The sequence below is a fragment of the Cylas formicarius genome, unplaced genomic scaffold (genome assembly GCF_029955315.1).
Source record: "Cylas formicarius isolate icCylForm1 unplaced genomic scaffold, icCylForm1.1 PGA_scaffold_4__25_contigs__length_36172078, whole genome shotgun sequence".
NCBI lineage: Eukaryota > Metazoa > Arthropoda > Insecta > Coleoptera > Brentidae > Cylas > Cylas formicarius.
In genome coordinates, this window is record NW_026844334.1 from 26,230,498 (window position 1) to 26,249,530 (window position 19,033).

General features: G+C 33.2%; 1 protein-coding gene across 13 annotated transcripts in view; it reads right to left on the bottom strand.

Annotated features, from left to right (window-relative positions):
* Positions 1-19,033, bottom strand: part of LOC132701343 (CUGBP Elav-like family member 4) — a 977,281-nt gene that overhangs the window by 83,293 nt on the left and 874,955 nt on the right. For 8 of the 13 annotated variants that reach the window (XM_060669155.1, XM_060669157.1, XM_060669158.1 and 5 more), the window contains one exon: positions 12,833-12,958. In XM_060669155.1, coding sequence (XP_060525138.1) covers positions 12,833-12,958 — 126 coding nt within the window. Of the gene's footprint in view, positions 1-12,832; positions 12,959-15,984; positions 16,120-19,033 lie in introns of all 13 variants that reach the window. The other 5 variants (XM_060669161.1, XM_060669163.1, XM_060669162.1 and 2 more) reach the window with 1 other exon arrangement.

Here is a 19,033-nt window from a genome sequence, read left to right on the forward strand (position 1 = left end):
ACAACGTCAACAATAGTACGTCCAAAATTTGAAAACATTGATACAATAATATGGAGAAGTAACTAATAACTATTATATTAGAGACAAATCTAATAATAAGAGTACACAAAATATAGCGTTGAATGATTACGTACCTTCAAGCATTCATTAGTGTTATAAAATATATTCTGAGTAAAAAAGTCTTTCATTTTTATTTTAAATTGTTTAAAAGGTAGATTTTTAAGATTGGACGGGAGAACGTTATAAAATTTTACATTAATATTATTGGATTGCCAGGACGTCGGTCTGGGGTAACCAGTTGTCACCATATCAACTTGCCTGATATTCTAGTTTCGCTTATTGGTGGTTACTCGATACGTCAGCGTTTTTACATATATATAAAACAGATTGGTATATAGAAGGCAGCGTTGGTCTACAGTCTGCAAATGGATCGGCTCCGCACAGCACCTGTACAGCCCGCACAGCCTTTTTGTGCCATCGGAAAGCTTTTTCCGAATATCTAACCCCGCCCCAAAGCACTATAGCATAGGAAACTAAGCTGTCTAACAGCACGAAGTAGGCTACTCGAAGAGAAGCCGGCGTCAGACAATAGCTAAGATGCCTCAGTACGAATACATGCCGAGTGTTGTACAAACTTTGTCAATATGGCCTGTCCTGGATAGAGTTCTATCGATAACAAATCCCAAGAGTCTAATGTTATTTAGAAAGTCCACTTTATTACAGGAGAAAAGAAGGTTTTGGGTTGTTAATTCATTAAGTACTAAACCATTTGCAGAAAACCATTGTTGCAGAACATTTGCAACTGCAGCAACATTTTTAGTGAGCATTCGATCATTTTTAGTAATTTATAAAACGGAAATGTTGTCTGCGATAAGGATGATGCAAACAGCGGCAAATCATTTATATAAATACGGTCTAAGGCCTGTAGAACGTCGAACTTTACAGGTAGGACGCTGTCATTCGATCCACCTCTACACTCAACATACTGAAATCTGTTACGGAGACATGATTCCATTAATTGTAGAGAGATACCTCTGATGCCAGAGTTCTATTTAAGAGTATACAATGGGTCACACAATCGAAGGTATTAGTAAGGTTCTACCCTGATTACAAAATGGGTAAGCGCATCTGTAGTAGATATGTTTTCACGAAAGCCGAACTGCGCTTCACTTAGAAATTTGTTCGCTTCAAAGAACGTGGATAAACGTTTTTTTCAAGTCTTTTCGATCATTTTTCCAAAAACGGAGCTAATAGCGAGAGGCCTGAAATTATTTGGCATATCTAGATCTCCCTTTTTATATAATTAAGTTAAAAAAATTAAAAACTTTTTATCAATATTTTAGAGTCGAATGTTTTCATTGTAGTTGAATGTTTTATGCAGTTTTTCTCGCTCTCCTATTTTTATTCTTAATTTTTTTTTTAATTTTAAGCGTCTACCTACTTTTGGATACATCGGGCGTAAATAAAATCTAATAAACTTCGGGAATTTTTGAAGTCACTATGAAAAAAGTTTAAAGAAGTCTGGTTTCACCCAATAAGATCTATTATTTAAAATCTCGCTCGGAACCAATAAGCAATAAGCTCGTTCAGCAACGAACTTGGCTGCTGATAGTTCATCAATTAGTTACTTCACACCGTTAGTTCAGTTCGGATTTGCTCAAAAGTAAGTAGAAAGAAATTTAGCATGAGCAGAAGATCATTCTCCTCTCAAGTAAAATTAGAGATGGACTAACGAATATTTTTTTTTCGAAAACACTAAATTCCGTGCCTGTAGTAGTTTCATTGTTCCATTTCCAATTTCACGGAAAAAACTTTTGAATTCAGGGTATCCCAATATTAAGCTGCAACTACCACCAATGAAATTTTAAATAAAACCCCTGTAATTCAAACTGGCTATAATATTTGCTTAGTTTTCTACAAAGAATCTAAAAAATGAATGTTCTATTTACAATTTCAATATTGAGGGTAGTAGTTTATAATTTGGAACACTCTTTAGACGAAAGAGATGGATTATAAAGAATAGTAATAACAAAATTGGAAATACATTTGAAAAAAAACATTCAAATCAACGAGTTTGATGCCTGATATCGTTTTCAAATTAAATTTATGTTTTGACCTCGGTTATGACAAATGATATATTTTTTGTGTTTCTTGTTTTGCCTATATATCCTAGTAACTAACTAACGCAACCATGACATATCCAAGAAGTTGAAATAATAGGCATAGACAGCTACGTCTGGCATGGTGTCATAAACGGGCTCATTGGAATTGTTTTTGTTAGTGGAAGAGTCCACCGATGACCAAAGAAAAGCGCCAACATTTGGGTGCAGAAGCAGTTTATATTTGAACACAAATATGAACGCTCATCCCTATGTTAATAACGTATTGTGTGTGTCCTACCCTCAGCAACTACAAGGTTCAATTCTTCTGCAAGAAAATACCGCAGCAGTTACTAAAACTGCCCACGTCACCAAAGTATCACCTATTCAACATATATGGACTATAATAGATATAAGGGTTATCACATAATATAGTGGAAGTGCAACGTCTACAGAAGGGGCGACTTGAATATTTAAGATTTCCTTCATAGATAGAGACAACTTCTTCCGAAAATAACATGCATATTATTCCAAGCACTTCCCAAAATAATTTAGTAAGTGAAAATCCAAACTTTTGATACATGAGTACACGACATATGGGCGGAGGTACGTAAAAATCTTGTGTTTTTGATTTTCAATAAATTCGTTGAATCCCCAATACAACTAGTTACACAATCCAGACGAAACAGTAAAAAAATGAAAAATGAGGACTTTATATTTGAAAACCTATATTATGCTAGTGTTATTTACCTCTGGAGCAAGCGTTTTTAATACTTCCTTAAACAATAGAAATTTTCATAATTGGGATAATATGGGACGTGTCGAATTTTTCTTTTTCGACTGCCTTATATTCATTTATTTCAGATTTCGTTTTCGAGTCGTTATCGGAATTTACATGAATTTACCGATTCGTTACATTGCCTCGGGTGGGGTGTAAAATTTTGTATCTCTAATACGTGGCAAATCTTGTGCGAGTATTTTCCCGGCGTGTTTCACTAAATGGTTAGCTCGAAATGGTTCCCGATTGGCGCTCAAGAAAATTGTCTTGGAAATTGACTGTATTAACAGCTAATGTATTCTTTTTTTTATCTCACCATTGATATCCAAATATAACTCACATTCCAAAAAGCATTTCCAAAGGTAGTTTTTAGATTTTTTGCTGCACCAAGGAATGTACGTTCAAGGAAGAATTGAAATTGTATTAGCCGCATATCTTCTGTATGGTTAATAAAATATTCTACGGTAATGAATAGGATTAGCAGGATTTGCTACTCAAAACATTTTATTTAATCATTATCATTGTCATTAAGTGATAGCCTAAGCACTTCTCTTTAGTTATGAATTTCCACTTAAGTAAAAAAACGCTAATCTCCATTTGGAACTAACCAATACATTCAACAAGTAGACAGAGAAGCTATAAGAGATAACGCGAATGCATTAACATGCAAAATTTTGAAAAACGAAAGTTTTTGTTCTACGGCCACTATGAAAAGTAGCAGTGCAAGATCTAAAAATGACTAACAAGTGTGACGACTGAATTGTTTCATATTTCTATCGCAGTGTAAAAATTTGTCACCAAATTTTCACATAAGCGTGCTGTGTTCTTTGTCAAAGTACTAAAAGTACTTCACCTCACATTTTCATTTTTATTTTCTGCAGTCGAGAAACAACAGGTAGCACATATTTCGATTCATAAAAAAGCACACTATTGCGCAAAGCGCATCGTTTTGTCTATAAGTGAGATAATTTGTAAAAGTGCCCTAAATGAGATCCTCGGATTATGTTCATTTGTCACCAAATTTTCACATAAGCGTGCTGTGTTATTTGTCAAAGTGAATGACTAAAATTACTTCACATCACATTTTCATTTGTATTTTCTGCAGTCGAGCAACAACTACCCCAGGTAGCAAGTTCATATTTCGTTTCACAAAAAAGCACACATTTGCGCAAAGCGCATCGTTTTGTCTTTAAGTATAAGTGAGAGAATTTGCAAAAGTTATGTTTATTTGCCTCCTTTTCGATAATTACACAAAACGTGTTACCAGAAAATATGTTTTGTTCTGCATAAATATTTCATTTGCGACAATGGAGATCCTCCATGCTGCTGATCGACCTCTTATTTAGAAAATCGAGGATATGAAATCAGTTTTATTGTGATATAACAGTGGTATGACAAAGTGTTTCATACTATATTTTTTCTACGACCGTTAGTTTTTAGGGAGGAAAGTTAAGGTAAGTAAGTTAAGTTAAGGTAATTTTTTAAAATTATTTTTTTACAAAAAAAGTCGTTGAAGATACAGCAGAAAAACAGAGGAACTAAATCCTGTAGAACTTATTGTGACAAGCTACAGTAAGACCTTCAAAATGAAAAACCTTAAGCTACTGTTTGATTAAAGCATTGAGGAGCATATTAAACCAGAGGAAAAAATTGGGGATCTGGGAGAAGATGGTGAAGTGGGTTATGGATTTCATAGTTTAATTTCTGTATAATGAATTCTTTATATATGTTTAATAAAAATAGGGTACCTAATACAGTGTGCATAATATCTCATTTTTATTCGGTAAAAACAAAATACTTTTTGGCACGCCACTTTTGAATTGAAATCAATACCAAAACATTGAAAATGTTTGTTGCATCACCCTGTAGTTCTCATAAGGTTTTATTACTCTACAATTTTCTGAAATTGACTGTAAGTAAAAATCACAAGAGTAACATTACATTATATAAAGATTATAGTAATGTTTTAGTAATTCCGTATCGCGATGGCAAGAAGTACGTACGACCACCCCAAACACGAAGCGTTAATAACTGTCTTAAATTATATATTCGACGACGAAACATCTGGCGGCGTAATTTATGTTAAAATAATTTATGAATTTTAAACTGATTCGTTATATTTTCTGTTTCGAAGTGGATTTTTATTCATTTTAGGCCGAAAATTTACATGAAATAAATTGAAATAAATTCCCGGGAACGGAATCGGAGCTTATTTGATAAAATAAAGCGCTGTAAAATATCTGGTGAATAGCGGAATATTTCCCGGAATAGGAGGGCTTAATGAAAATCCAAAGCCAATTACGAGTTTCAGGCCTTTTACTAAATTTACTAAGGTAATTAATGCAGGCAAAATTAAATTTTTTAACTAGTTCCACCCCTCCGCGGCACCTGTCTCCCTTTCACCGACCGAAACGAGATCAAATGATGTTGCTTTTCGATTTATTAATTCAATTTTTAATTTTGATTCTATTTGCATTATAAATATTTTTAGTAAAACACTAGTGTAAATGTGAGTCTTGCAGTCCAAGTCGTAAGCGCTTACAGAGTGTCCAACAAAACATCTTCTTGTGTGTCTCTAATCTTGATAAAACATTCGACAAGGGGCCAAATTAAAAAAAAATGACAATGGTTAAGGATTTCTCATAAGAAAAATTATAATATTAAGAATTGTTTAAATCTTTTAAATGGACCAATTTACACGAAACTTTCAAAAGTAAACTCCTCGTTCTAAAAAAAGTAAACTGATATCGGTTTTAGGGGTTCGATTTTCATAAAAAATATAATGGTAAAAACTGCATTTCAATGGGAACATTTGTGTTTCCTGGAAAATATTTTCAATGCACCAATACCCTAATGGTAATGAAAAAAATCTTTTTTATATATATTTTTAATAGTCGAGAAAACTTAAAATAAACTTTTTATATAGATATAGCAAACCCGATAATTTATAAACCGATCTAAAAAATAAAAATTTTAAGTTTCAATAAGTAGGCTATGACGGTGCGACCGGAATGCAGAAGGCAGATGCGCCCTGGTGGTTGCCAAATTAAGATTATAGCTGTAAAGACCCTAGGTTTTTATTTAACTTTTCAAATAAATTTCAACAATCTAATGGGAAAGCACGTTTTCTCTCAGGATATTGTGCTCTGTCTCTGTATTCTTTTCGGATTTTTAAAAATAATCATATCCTAATTAATTGAGAGACTAGACTGCAACGAAGAAAACAATTTGACAACTACCGGTACTAAGCGATACTTCAAGATGGCAAAAATTCGTATTTGGAATAGGACTCGATCATAGTATCAAGTGTGCCATATTTTGGAAACTCAAAAATTTACTAGAATTATCGGTATTTTGTCTTTGGCGGATCGAAGATGTTGAGAGATTTTTGGACAAGTGGTAAATCTGGTTTTGACGTTATATCTCTTTAGAACTTTTGATATGTGGTCAGTGATGTTTTGAATGTAAGGAAGAACAACAGTGGCAAGTATGGGATTGCTTTCAGCATCATAGCTATTGGAAGGTTGTGATAAAGTGTATTTTGCGATGGAACGCTTAATATCTTTAATGTGAAAATTATTAGAGAGAAAAGTAGAGGTAAGGTGTTTTAATTCTGAGTTCAGTGACTCGGGCTGAGTTAGTTTTACCGCTCCGTAGAGTTGATAACCGATTATTGTTATTTGGCTTCATTGGTCATGAATCCCTAGTGGATTTTCTTAGACATTTAAACTCTATACACCCTAACATACGTTTTACCATTGAATTAGAAACGAATAACAACCTTCCATCCCTAGATATTGTAACATTGGCTCATTGTGTTTACATTCTGTTTACAAAATCACCGGTTATCAACTCTCTTGTTTAAAGCGCCGTAAAACTATCTCCGCTCGAGTCACTGAATTAAAACACCTTACCTCTGCTCTTCTCTCTAATAATTTCCACATTAAAGATAGCGTTTCATCACAAAATACACATATCAATCTCTCAACAAACTTCGATCCGTCAAAGACAGTCAAAGACAAAATTCCATTTGAGATGTCAGGAGTTTAAAGCATTCCAAGAAGTCAACAGGTTGATTGGCGAAACGTTAGCAAGTTCGACTCAACAAAAACCGATGCAGTAGGAATCCAGAAATCTTTTGTAACAAGTATTCTTTAATCACTCGTTTATTATATTCTGGCTTCGCTGGGCTGCGCTCATTCTCAATGAAACTCGTGACTAAAGCGGCGTTTACCAAACTTGTTGCATAACATACTATTTGTTTTTAGCCATTCAATAATGGAATAAATAAAAGTAAACTGTATTTTATGCTACTATAACGATGACTGAGGCTATATAGCTTTTGGAATTCTCTAAATATTTTCTGGCACAATTATTGCATTTCGCCGTTGTGATAAAGGCAATTTTGATAAAGCGAAAGCAAACCACCAGAATCGTTCAAAAATATTTGTTTTTATCAAGTTAATTAAAATGAATTGTGAAAGCTTTGTTCACTTTGATATGAAGGAAGAAACAACTTAGTACTCTAAGATGCGAGAATTACTCTACTTTAATGTTTTTAAACTTCGGCAGCATTTACGGAGTACACTTCTTCAATTAATGATGAACGATACATCAAAAGTTTTAATAGAAGTTTAGAACTTTACTTAGAATTTTACCATTTAGCAAAGCTACATATATAGTGGTAAAGTAGGAATACGTTCTTTAATTTGTACTAAATATTGAAACCCTGCAAGGGTTATAAAGAGAAAACTAAATTGTAACGTAACAACTTCGTCACTAAAACTTTGATAAAATCTATTTTTTCATTATTTTAAATAGCCCGAGTTTTATGTATAATAAATTAATTTCCGCACGCGTACACAGCTTTGTCAAAATAAATAAACAAAATGTTGAAATATAAATTGAAAACAATAATTTATAATTTATGGTGTGTGCTTAGTTGACTCATATTGTTATTTACCGAATATTCCGCCTCAATTCAGGTACTCCGAGAGTACTGTAGAATCGTTTTGGAAACTCCCGAAGTTTATAGAAAAACACTACCAAAAGGATAGGTTCATCAGTTCACTAAATATCGACCGCTTAATTGGAAGAAGCTTACAAAATTATTACTTTTATAATATTGAGTAATTGTTCTTATTTGAGTTAATTTTATTTAAATTATAGTTAATTAATAACAGAATATTAATAAATTAACCAGGCGCCAGCAGTCAAGCTTAGTTTAAGAGTAATACTTGAAATAACATGGTCATAATATGTCAACATTCGTGTATATTTCAATTTAGCAAAGTATGAGTTACAACAAATACGTATTATTGATGGGACCTAAAAAGCCAGGGGCCTCCTTTATTATTACATTCCTAAACTTTATATAATTTTAGGGTTGACCCAAATATGTTCAAAAACAAATTGTTATTTGTTTACTACAACAGGGAGTTGATGTTTTAATATGAAGGTAGAACAGTAGCAATATTTGTATGAGTTTTAACGGTACCTAATTGAAAATTGATAAACCAACCACTGTGTGACGTCTTAAAGTGAGGCTTTGCGCACTCCCGAGGGCTTAGGAAATAGCTATTTATGGTATATTTGACACTTCGCTTGTCTGAAAGGACATCAGTCATGGTACTATAACTATAATAGTAATAATAATAATTTATTTTATTTACTTATATATCTATAAACAACAAGAAATAAAACAGGATAAGATAGGAGGGTGTCGAGATCTAGCAAAGCTACTCACCTAACCACCCTATTCACAACATTAACTTGAAAAAACTCAAATACAGTTTTATAATTATTCACTTCAATGGAACGGAGGTGCTGCAAGGAACTACAGAAATAAGCAAAATAAAAGGGGAAAGGAGAATCAGGTGTTGGATAGGAATTTGAATGGCTTAGGACAAGCTATAAAATGTTATCGAGCCTTATTTAAACAGCTGCTAAAATAATTATGTTTCAAATCTGATGAAGTTGCATGCCTCTTGAGCCATTTCTTATAGTTTCATTTTTACAAGAAATCCACTGCAAAAGCTCGGCGAGTCTAAAGAAAATATGTTTGTGAAATACCAGTTTTTTAGAGATCATTTAAAAGATTAGGAATATATTAGAAAACTCATGGCATTTTCCATAGTTGTTTGTTCGAATCTGTGTACGTGTATACTCGCATATCGGTAAAAAGGATACAATGAGGGCTAACGAAGCTTCCTAAAACAAACATCATATATTTTGATTACAAATTTCGGTTTGATAGAAAACGTAATAAAATTATTATCCCTACGCCCGTGTGCCGGGAGACGGAGATGGAATTCCGTTTGAGCCGGTTTTTAGTGGCTGCCAGCGCCGTACCTTGAAAATTGGATAACCAAGGTGGAAAAAGACGGTCCTAATTCTAGCTTTTGGACGTTTTTAGAAGAATAAAAAAATAGGACTTAAATATGAATACGAGAAATTCCTGAAAGTTATTTTTAAGCTCCTTATTTCATGGTCAAGGTCGCGATTGATAAACTGAAACATAAAATTCAAAAAAAAAATTCAATTTTGTTGAAATTTGGCAATATGTATTAGCAACAAACAAACAAATGAAAAGGAATCTTAGCTTAGGAACTAACTTCTATATAATTAGTGATGTATAGAATTCATTACACGGGGTATAATTAAACATAAAGTTTTTAAGGTTTATGTGTGTTTGTGTCCCAACTTGTTTTGTTTTCAATATACAAGGTGTCAAATTTTTAGAGAAACATTGTTTTTTTATTAATTATCCAAAATAAATGATTACTTTCTAACTAGGATAAATAATAAAATTAATAAAAAATAAATTTCTTCTCCCAGGAACTTGCAAGATCAACGATTTTTAAATTCTACCTCGAAGATGGAGCAAGATACAAAAAACGGAAGAAACAATGATTTTTACCTATAAATTCAAATACTGAAGTGAATAATTTTATTTTGAGTAACACAACAGTAAAACCATTAAAACTACAAATAAGCGTTTCAAGTTGTGTCAAAAAATTAAATAAAAGGTCTTTGAGAAATTTACGTAAAACTGAATTTTGTACAAACTTTGACAACGTATTTTTGTAACGAAGAAATTTAGAACACTTGCCTTTCTGACAATACAGAATTATTCTTAATTCAACTTAAAGTGTTTGTATTGAATTCTGAAACACCGTGAAAAAACAAAATTTACCCTACTTCTGTCAAAATATATTTTTTGGTTGTTATAGCAACGAATACGTATTTGAGAGCTGATTACGTCTCTGTCGATTTCCTTCATTACCAAACCGAGCGCGTTGTTCTTCCTAATTAGTGAAGGGTGAAAGCTGTAACACGCTATTTGGGTTTCATATTGCGTTTTAAGGGCCTAAAAGGAAAATGTTCTTGCAACAAGCGACGAGTTATTAGTTAAGGCCCTCTTGTTTGTCGCTAAGCGTTTGTTTTTAACGTTTTCATTTTTTCACGAGCATATGAGACGGCATAATTGTCTTTTGTGTTTGTGCTTTTTTTTAGGCGACATCCTTATTAATGACACAATACAACAACGCGTGGTAACTTAATTTCTTTATGGGTGGATGCCGTTTTTCTTAGATAAACTATCGGTTCCACCACTGCTACCAACTCGTCTTTATATCAACGGGATTTCTCGATCCCTCCCTCACGTTCTATCCCTTCTGAAGGGAAGAGGAGGCTTCCAACTACTTGCCCCGGGGTATGATGTTGTTAGCGCATTCCGAAATGCAAATTAGTCTTTCTGAGGGGTGCTTATATTAAATTTTTGGTCTGTTCTAGGCCCGGAGTGTGCGGAGTAGAAATTACTTATTTAAATGCCATTCAGACATATTAAATATCCGTATATATATTCGCGCCGCGGCTGATGATTTAACGCCTCTAGGCGCGAGGGCAAAGATATACTTTAGCAGTTACGAAAAATTGCCTGTAGCAGATTATTACCGTTTGCTCGGCGTAGGTAAACGAGTTTCGTTGTATTTTATTTTTGGCACCCTATTTGGGCTAAATAATAACACTAACGATAACGAACACAATATGTACTAGACATATTGAGTGCTAGTCTATGCTGATAATATGGGTACATTTAAAAACAACATCAAAAAAGTTGGAGAGGGACATTCAGTGTACAGTGAACTCGATGTACGCTTGAGTGACAACGGCGTGGCAGAAAATTTTACAATAGAAAAAGACAGCCAGTAATGGAGGTTCTTGTCTTCTCGTCCTCTCATCTTGTTCTCTTTGTTTAATTGCTTTGTTTAGCGATATATTTCTTACTAAAACTTTCTTATTCGATAATCAAATAATATTTCCTTTAAATATTTGTAATCCAACTTCCTGAGAATCCTCCGAAAAACGACGGCCGCAGACATTAGACATGCGAATTCGACAGTTATTGAGTTTGGCTGTTTCATTCTGTGCCAGTGTTTTCACGAAATATGCCCATGTCCAATTAAATATTCAACAATAAAAAACAAATTAACTATATAGTTATCGAAATGTAGAAGAAGATGGACGCGAAGTGCAGGGTGGTGTGTGAAATTAATATGCATGAAACAAGTTAGTTAATTTGAAATGTTGTAGCTATTCCTAGATTTTTAGATTCATGGTTAAAATTTGCATTCCTAGACTTCTAGTTCGTTTATGCGTTAATTAATAGAAAAAGTAAAAAGTGGTGTGAGGGAGGGTTTCTTACATGGAATCCAGTGGCTTACTCAGGTTGAGACTATTTCAAATACAAAACCTACACCTTCAACTTTCATTTTCCTTATCACTAGCCACTCACTAGGAGAAAATCGACTAAACCAATTAATTCTACTTAAAAACGCTACCTAGTTCAGTTTTAAACTTTCGATAAGTTAACTTATAGTTGAACTACAAAAGGTGTCCAAAAATGTACACCACTTTTTTGAAATAGCAGCTTTAATATAGTTTGCTTTCCTAATAACCTACGTATCAAATAAGATAATTGAATATACGATTTTAATGACAAAAATAAAAATAAAGTTAGTACTAGAACAAAATCAGACGCTGCAAACTAATCTGTATACAATTAATTGAAAGGTGTATTGACGGAAATATTTAAGTAGGGTACAACAACACTGGACTTTCTAAACAAAAAAAATATTTCAGATATTGCTCTTAATAACAAACTAAACAATTGTAGTGCAAATGATAAACAGTTATTTACAATTTAAATGTAAATTCACTTACCCAACTTAATTTTTGAATACTTTATAGATTAAAATTAGAATATGTTGTGGAAATTAAAATAATTAAAAACATGTTAAGGTTTAAATATAATAAAACATATCTGATCACACTATCTAAAAATGCTACATTATTTTCACTACAGAATTGCACTTAAATATCACAACTTTGGACTTATAGCTTTTGTGACATAACCTGCATGATGTGAAAATGAAAATTTTATAAGGTAGCTAAACCTTTTGTATTGTATTGTGAGAATTCTGTGAAGTTCATAAGTTCCTTAAGTGATCTTAAAATTTAATAAATGACCACGAAACGACTAAATTTATTTTTTTTTTAATGAACGCCTACAGCCTTTAGAAACAGCCTTTGGTAATAACGTGACCAAACTGACACAGGTGGATTTACAAGTTAGTCTGTTAATACCGTGATTTTGATTTGACCCCACGATTTAAAAATACAAATGAACTTCTCAAGTCTTTAAGATTCTAGTTCGGAATTTTTCTGTTTAAAACCTTGGAATCTTGGAAACTTTGTTTACAAGAAGATGACTTGGGCTGCTTATACTAAATTATCTAAAACACTGTTTTTTATTCTGACTTTTGATATTGAAAGTTGTCCTAGATGCAAACAAACAGAAAATGCGACCTATAGTAAAGCTGCATTCCTTATAAGGACTGCTCAACTCAAAATCAAATAAGTAAATTTAATATAAATAATCAAAAACATTTACCTTTACTTGATCCGTCGGGCCCCCTCAATATGGTACACTCCTCTATTGTTCCAAAAGGTGCAAATAACTGCCGTACATCTTCTTCAGTTTGTTGCTTACTGAGCATGCCCACAAACAGCTTGCGATCTGATAAGAGAAAGCGTGATTTTAGTACTTTTCGCATTAACGCGTCGAACCAAATTATGTTGTAAACCATATCGTAGGTTGAAAATGTTGAGGTGATTTTGATTCGAGAAAAACTCAACATATTTTGGCCCGTACTTAACATTAACAATAGACAGCGAGACATAATATCTAGATTTTGGTGCAAAACCACTGAGTACCCTCTAAATTCGACATCGATGTACGAAACGGGAGCTAGCGTAGTTTGTCGCATGGGAAACTTGGACAGTTTAGGGGAATGACGACGGGGACAAAGTTCGTGTTTTATGAATTTCAATGTATAATGCACACGCACAAAATTTCGACCATAAAATTCCGTACGGCTATAAATTCTTAACTTTGGTCCTATCCTATGGTCACGTCCCTTGCTTTATTTGCAGCTTTTTAGTTTTTTCTTCGTTTATCTCCGAAAGGGCATTAATTTAAATAAAATACGTTATAAATTTAACTTAATTTCCCTAAGCCTTAAAAACTTTTTTCATTCTTTACACAGCCGTGACTTTCACCCCATAACTATGTAATGTACACCCCATTTTTCCTCAAGACGCTCTTCGAGCAGCCGGGTAGAACGTGCTCGATATTTTCAGCAAAATTTAAGAAGTTAGAAGGTAATTTTGCTTCTACTTCTTTAACATAGCGAAATTATACAAATTAACGGAGCAAGTAATTGTGTGTTTCATTTTGGGATTCGGTGGGTGGGATTAACCATCAAAGGGTACATGACAGTGCTTAGTGACGTTGTAACATTCGCGCAGTACAGTCAAAATACTTACCAACTAGTACGTACAGCAACTTTTATTGATCACGTTATAAGTAAAGAAGTAGTGGGAAAATTTTAATCGGCCATACTTCCGTCAGCCGAAAATCATGCACAGATTATATGGCCGCATTTAATACGGCTATTAAAGCTGCTGTACTTTGAGAAAACGAAGCAGATTTCTTGATAACCTTTTCGATGCTGAAACGTCAACATCGCCAATAATTCGTTCAAAGCGATCATCCGCGATTAAAGCTTTAGGACAAAATGCTACCAGAAATCCCGCAAAATTCATGAAAAACAAAAGAACAAAAGAGAACAAAAAGACGCCGTTTTTCCTAACATACATAACAACGTCTAGACATAACATCAATGAACGAGCTGACATTGCTGCACAGAAATAACGCACTACAGGATCATCTATTGATCAGCGGCCTCGATTATTCGAAAATAATAGCGATTATTCTTAATCGAGTTGGGGTAAAAAATTCGGGATGATCATATATGATTACCAACAAGATTGTTTTTTAATATAATCAACTTTCATGCGGTTCAATAATTGTGTGCTGACATATAATCATAAAACAATGAAATATGAATGTGGTTGAAACTCAACGATTTTTAATTTTGAAAAATAGTTAGCATGTATGTCTTTATATTTTGAAACTATAGATATTTTTTTATCAAAATTTAGGACCATACAATAATAATTACGAATAAATGTATGTTGACAATATGTATTGAAATAAACGGAAATAATAAAAACTGTCAAAAATTCGCAGAATATTATCATAATTATTTGGTGTACATAGTCACAAAGTTGCTAAAAAATAAGACAGTAATGCAGTTTCAGTGTAAAAAATGAATATTGCAATGGTGAATATGAGGTTCCTATCAGTGTAGTTAAACTATCAATTAAATCCATGTCTGCAATTTCAATTTTCATGATAAATAACTCTTTGAAATCACTCGGAGAGAAGACAAAGGGTAGTAATTAGGATATATAATAAAGAAATGAAATCTTGTACTAGGGAAAATAATATTGGTATTGCACAAAGTAGCATATTGGGCCCTATTTCTGATATCTTCATAACGCAAATGAGACCAACCTTTTGATATCAGGTTCCACATTTCAAGAAATACAAGAAAAAGTAAGAAATTGATAATCGGATGGAAATAAATTTGTACTAAGTAAAAATAAAACCAGGGGAATTATTTTCGAACAAAACAAAATAAACTAACTTTTAATTAAACTTTTACGAAACTACCATATCAATTCTGTATGTCTAAAACATCAATAATACTTCATAAGGTATCATATTATGGAGCAGTAGCGCTGGGACACAAAAAGTGTGTAAGAAAACGAAAAACATTAAAATATTCAGAGTCACGTGAAGGGAATTATGAAAGTGTACGCGTTGGATATTTATCAATGTTTAATGTTTGTGAATAAAACTAAAGAACAATTTCACTTGTATAACACAAGAAATTCAACTCTTTTAAAAAAAGCCCTTACTATGTGTATATTAAGTATTATAATCAATTGCCTGAAAAAAATGAAACGTATCAATAATGGCAATGTTTGGAAAGGGACTATCATGAAACTACTTATTGAAATAGAACTAGATGCAGAGACAACGTTTTTGGAGTGAAACTTATAATCTTTTTAAACAAGTTATTATTATTTAGTAGAATATGTACATGAAACATATTATAAACACAAATATGTAAGGTTACAACTAATTTTGAGGTCTATTTTAACCTCAGGTTTATGTCTAGGCAATATTTATATTCAGCGCTTTCGGGATCACCCGCAAATGAAAATATCCATCTACGTATTTAAACAAATGAAAAATTAAGTAGATGGAAGTTAATAAAGCGCAAATTAAATTCCAAAAGTAGTTCATCTCTCAAAGTAGAATAGTCAACGAAGAAAGCAACAACCTTGTCCTCCGTGAAATAATTTTAGTGGAAATTTCTTTTTTTAAGTTTTGAACACTCAAGAGCTCATCACCCACTGTTTGTAATATAGAAACAACACAGAATATGAATCGAGTAACCACTAAATTTTCTAAATATTGTTAAATTGATAGAACAATCGCTATAATTTTCTCAATCGCCGTCGGTTTCAATACGATCCTAACAAAACAAAGAGTTTCCTTCTAACCCTCTATACGCACGACAACACTGTCACAAGGCCACAACAAGGATAATACAGGAGTTGTGGTCTTACTTGACCGGGGTCCAGGCTGTTATTTTTTCGGGTTTATATCGGGAGCTAGCTTTGCGTCTTAACACCCCGTAATAAACCCCTACTTCCAGCAGACGCCGCCGCTCCTGACGAGGGTTATCATCGCCATCGGTGGCTCTGCAATCAGAATATGCCACTGAACTCAATCTCGTCCATTTAAATTGCAAAAACGACACCCAGTAGCGTTTCTTTAAATCCCGAAATTTGATGTTTCTTTGTCTCTCTAGTTTTTTTTTGCTTATTGATTTACAAGATTGCGTAACTAAATGACGAATTTTCCTGGAGACAAAGTTCAGTGGATTAGCAGCGGCGTCTCATTCGAAATTTATTCTTAAGAAGTGAAAAATCGGCGCGTGTGCTCGAACACAAGAGGTTTTCAATTTGGAGGTTAATACTTATCCTGCAAAACTATCAGATAAGACAATAACAAAACAAACAAGCATATATATATATATATATATATATATATATATATATATATATATATATATATATATATATATATATATATATATATATATATATATATATATATAAACAGTATTAAGGGCATGTTTTCTAAAGGAAAACAGTAGCGCCACGCGAAAGTCTGCATAAAATGTTTCGAAATGTGTCTTGCAACTCCGTTTTCTTTACTACTAATGACGTGAATATGCAAGAAGTGTTTGAGAATTTTGTTCTTGAGGCTACTAACGCGATCATAACTCACAAAGCCGCGAAAGCGGTCGTATTTTATTATTTGGAGTTACTCTTTCTATGGTCAGATCAACTTTAACGATCAAAACCCCCAGAAATAGATTATAAACTTTGCCGGGCATCAATTCAACTTTGAAGTTATAGGCGAACTTTCAAAGGGAGGAAATATCCAAAACTTCCACTAAACGGCGAGCGAACCATAGAGATGCGAAATAGCAATTAGTTAATTAAGAGGGGCGAAAGGGGAATCGTCGCTTCAAAATGGCGAATATTAACTTAATGACAAAGTCGTTTCAAAAGGGTCACATAATTAGCAATTTTAAAAGTGTAAATTAAGCTATTCGACTCGATTTTTCGCGACTCTTTTTTATTACAATTAAAAGCAATTAAAAGGCGACCCGATTCCGAATATTTTTGATTTCTGAAGACGAGAACGCAATTTGTACCTTTTCCCATTTTCGAAAAATTGAAACTGTTAACTGAGGGCCATTTGAAAAAGAGTAAATATCTTACTCAAACTCTACAAGCCTATAACTGGAGCATGCGTATTGTTAGTGAATAACACCATGCAGAAAATTTGCTACGTCATGCAAAAGTTTTTGCGTAGACACACTCTTCTTGTCTTCGTTATCTTCTCCTTCGGTAGAATACGTTGAGATAGAAATGGCCCTCAGTTAATACATTTTCTATCAAAGTGGTAATTGTAAGCTATTTTATTTTAATACGGTTACAAAAGTAAGACAAATAGAGTATCTAAATATTACCAAAAAAATGTATATAAAGAAATAAAAAAAAGTCTCTTTCAGATTATGGACGACTGTGTCAATAAATAAAGAGCAACTTTCGGTCCATCGGTATACACTGAATCCATTATAAGGGAGGGATTGTATGGGGATATGGGAAACCATAGGAGATGCAGGGTCGGAATAATTAGAAATGTCTTGAGAAAAGATTTTCCATTTTTATCGCATACACTGAACTAGTATAAAATTTATTATTTAATCAAAATTGAAAAATGAATACTTTAAAAATAAAAAATAAATTCTTTACTTACGTTGGAATAAGTTTAGAAATAATAGTTCAAATTTTTGAAACGTGATTCAATAAAAGGTAGACTTGATATGACCAAACCCTTATACGTAATTTTTGTGAAATAATTATTCGATAGTCTAAGCCGAGCTAGAATCCTAGTTGTGTGGAGAGGTAAATTAGAGGTATTTTGGGCAACAGGCAGTAATACTTAAGCTATTCTGGTTTCCACATGAGTAGCTTAGTGATGAATTGAACTTGCTCACTTGTTCACCAACCGACGCAGGAGGAATCCAGAAGAATTGTGAATAGTATTACAGTAGTCCGCGGAAGTTTATTATTATTATTAGGAATTTCGAGCAAAATCAATGCCAGCTTAAGAAAAAAATTATTTTTATTTAATCAGGTCAATGTTTTAAACCTCGATTTCTGCTACGTTCTTCTACTGTGTCGGATTTTGTTTATTTTATGTAAGAAAAGTTACTATTTGAAATGTTTTTATTTTGATATTACAAAGACTGAGAGCCAAAATTCACCAATAGTTTGTAAAGAATTTGAGCCTATTTTATTGTTTTGTGTATTTGTTCTTAGTGTTGTCTACTGTAGATTTCCAAAGAACGCTCCAAGGCATCGGATATGGTTTACAGTATCTCTAAAAGTAATTTAAGTAACGTGATTATCATAGAATTTTTTCATATTTAGAGAACACTCTTCACCCCATTCGTCCCTTGACTAAACACCTATATTGGCACCAACACAACAGGAAATTTATGAATGACTTATGCGGTCTGTCTTGGACAAAAGAAGTATAAAAATAATCCCAAAAAGGTATATGAAAAATCGCTTCATTTTATGGGCGACTTTGTCAATAAATAAAACTGTCGAAGAGAAACTTAAACTTGTAAGCAACTTCCGAACACTATGCCACATTTTTTGCTGGAGGTGTAACAGAAAACGTGTAAAATCGATACGTGCTTTAATATTTTAGAGAATTTTTTAAGGGAAAATGGGATAGCAGCTTGAATTTTCAGAAAGGGGCGAAGCGCGCTCCGAGAACACGCATTGAGCATGGACGTGAGGTTATTTTGGTTGTCGCCATTATTACTCAAAGTATGACAGGGAAACGTTTCTTATTCCGACTGTGGCTTATTACATCCGTAAGAGGATGAAGAATGAATACAGTTACACAAAAATGCATTTAAAAGTCCGTTGCGAAACATTGTTACTGGAAAAGCCAGTCGCACGGCAAACGGCGTAAATAAAATTTTAAATCCTGGGAGCGTTTAACTGAAATCTCGAACCTCTC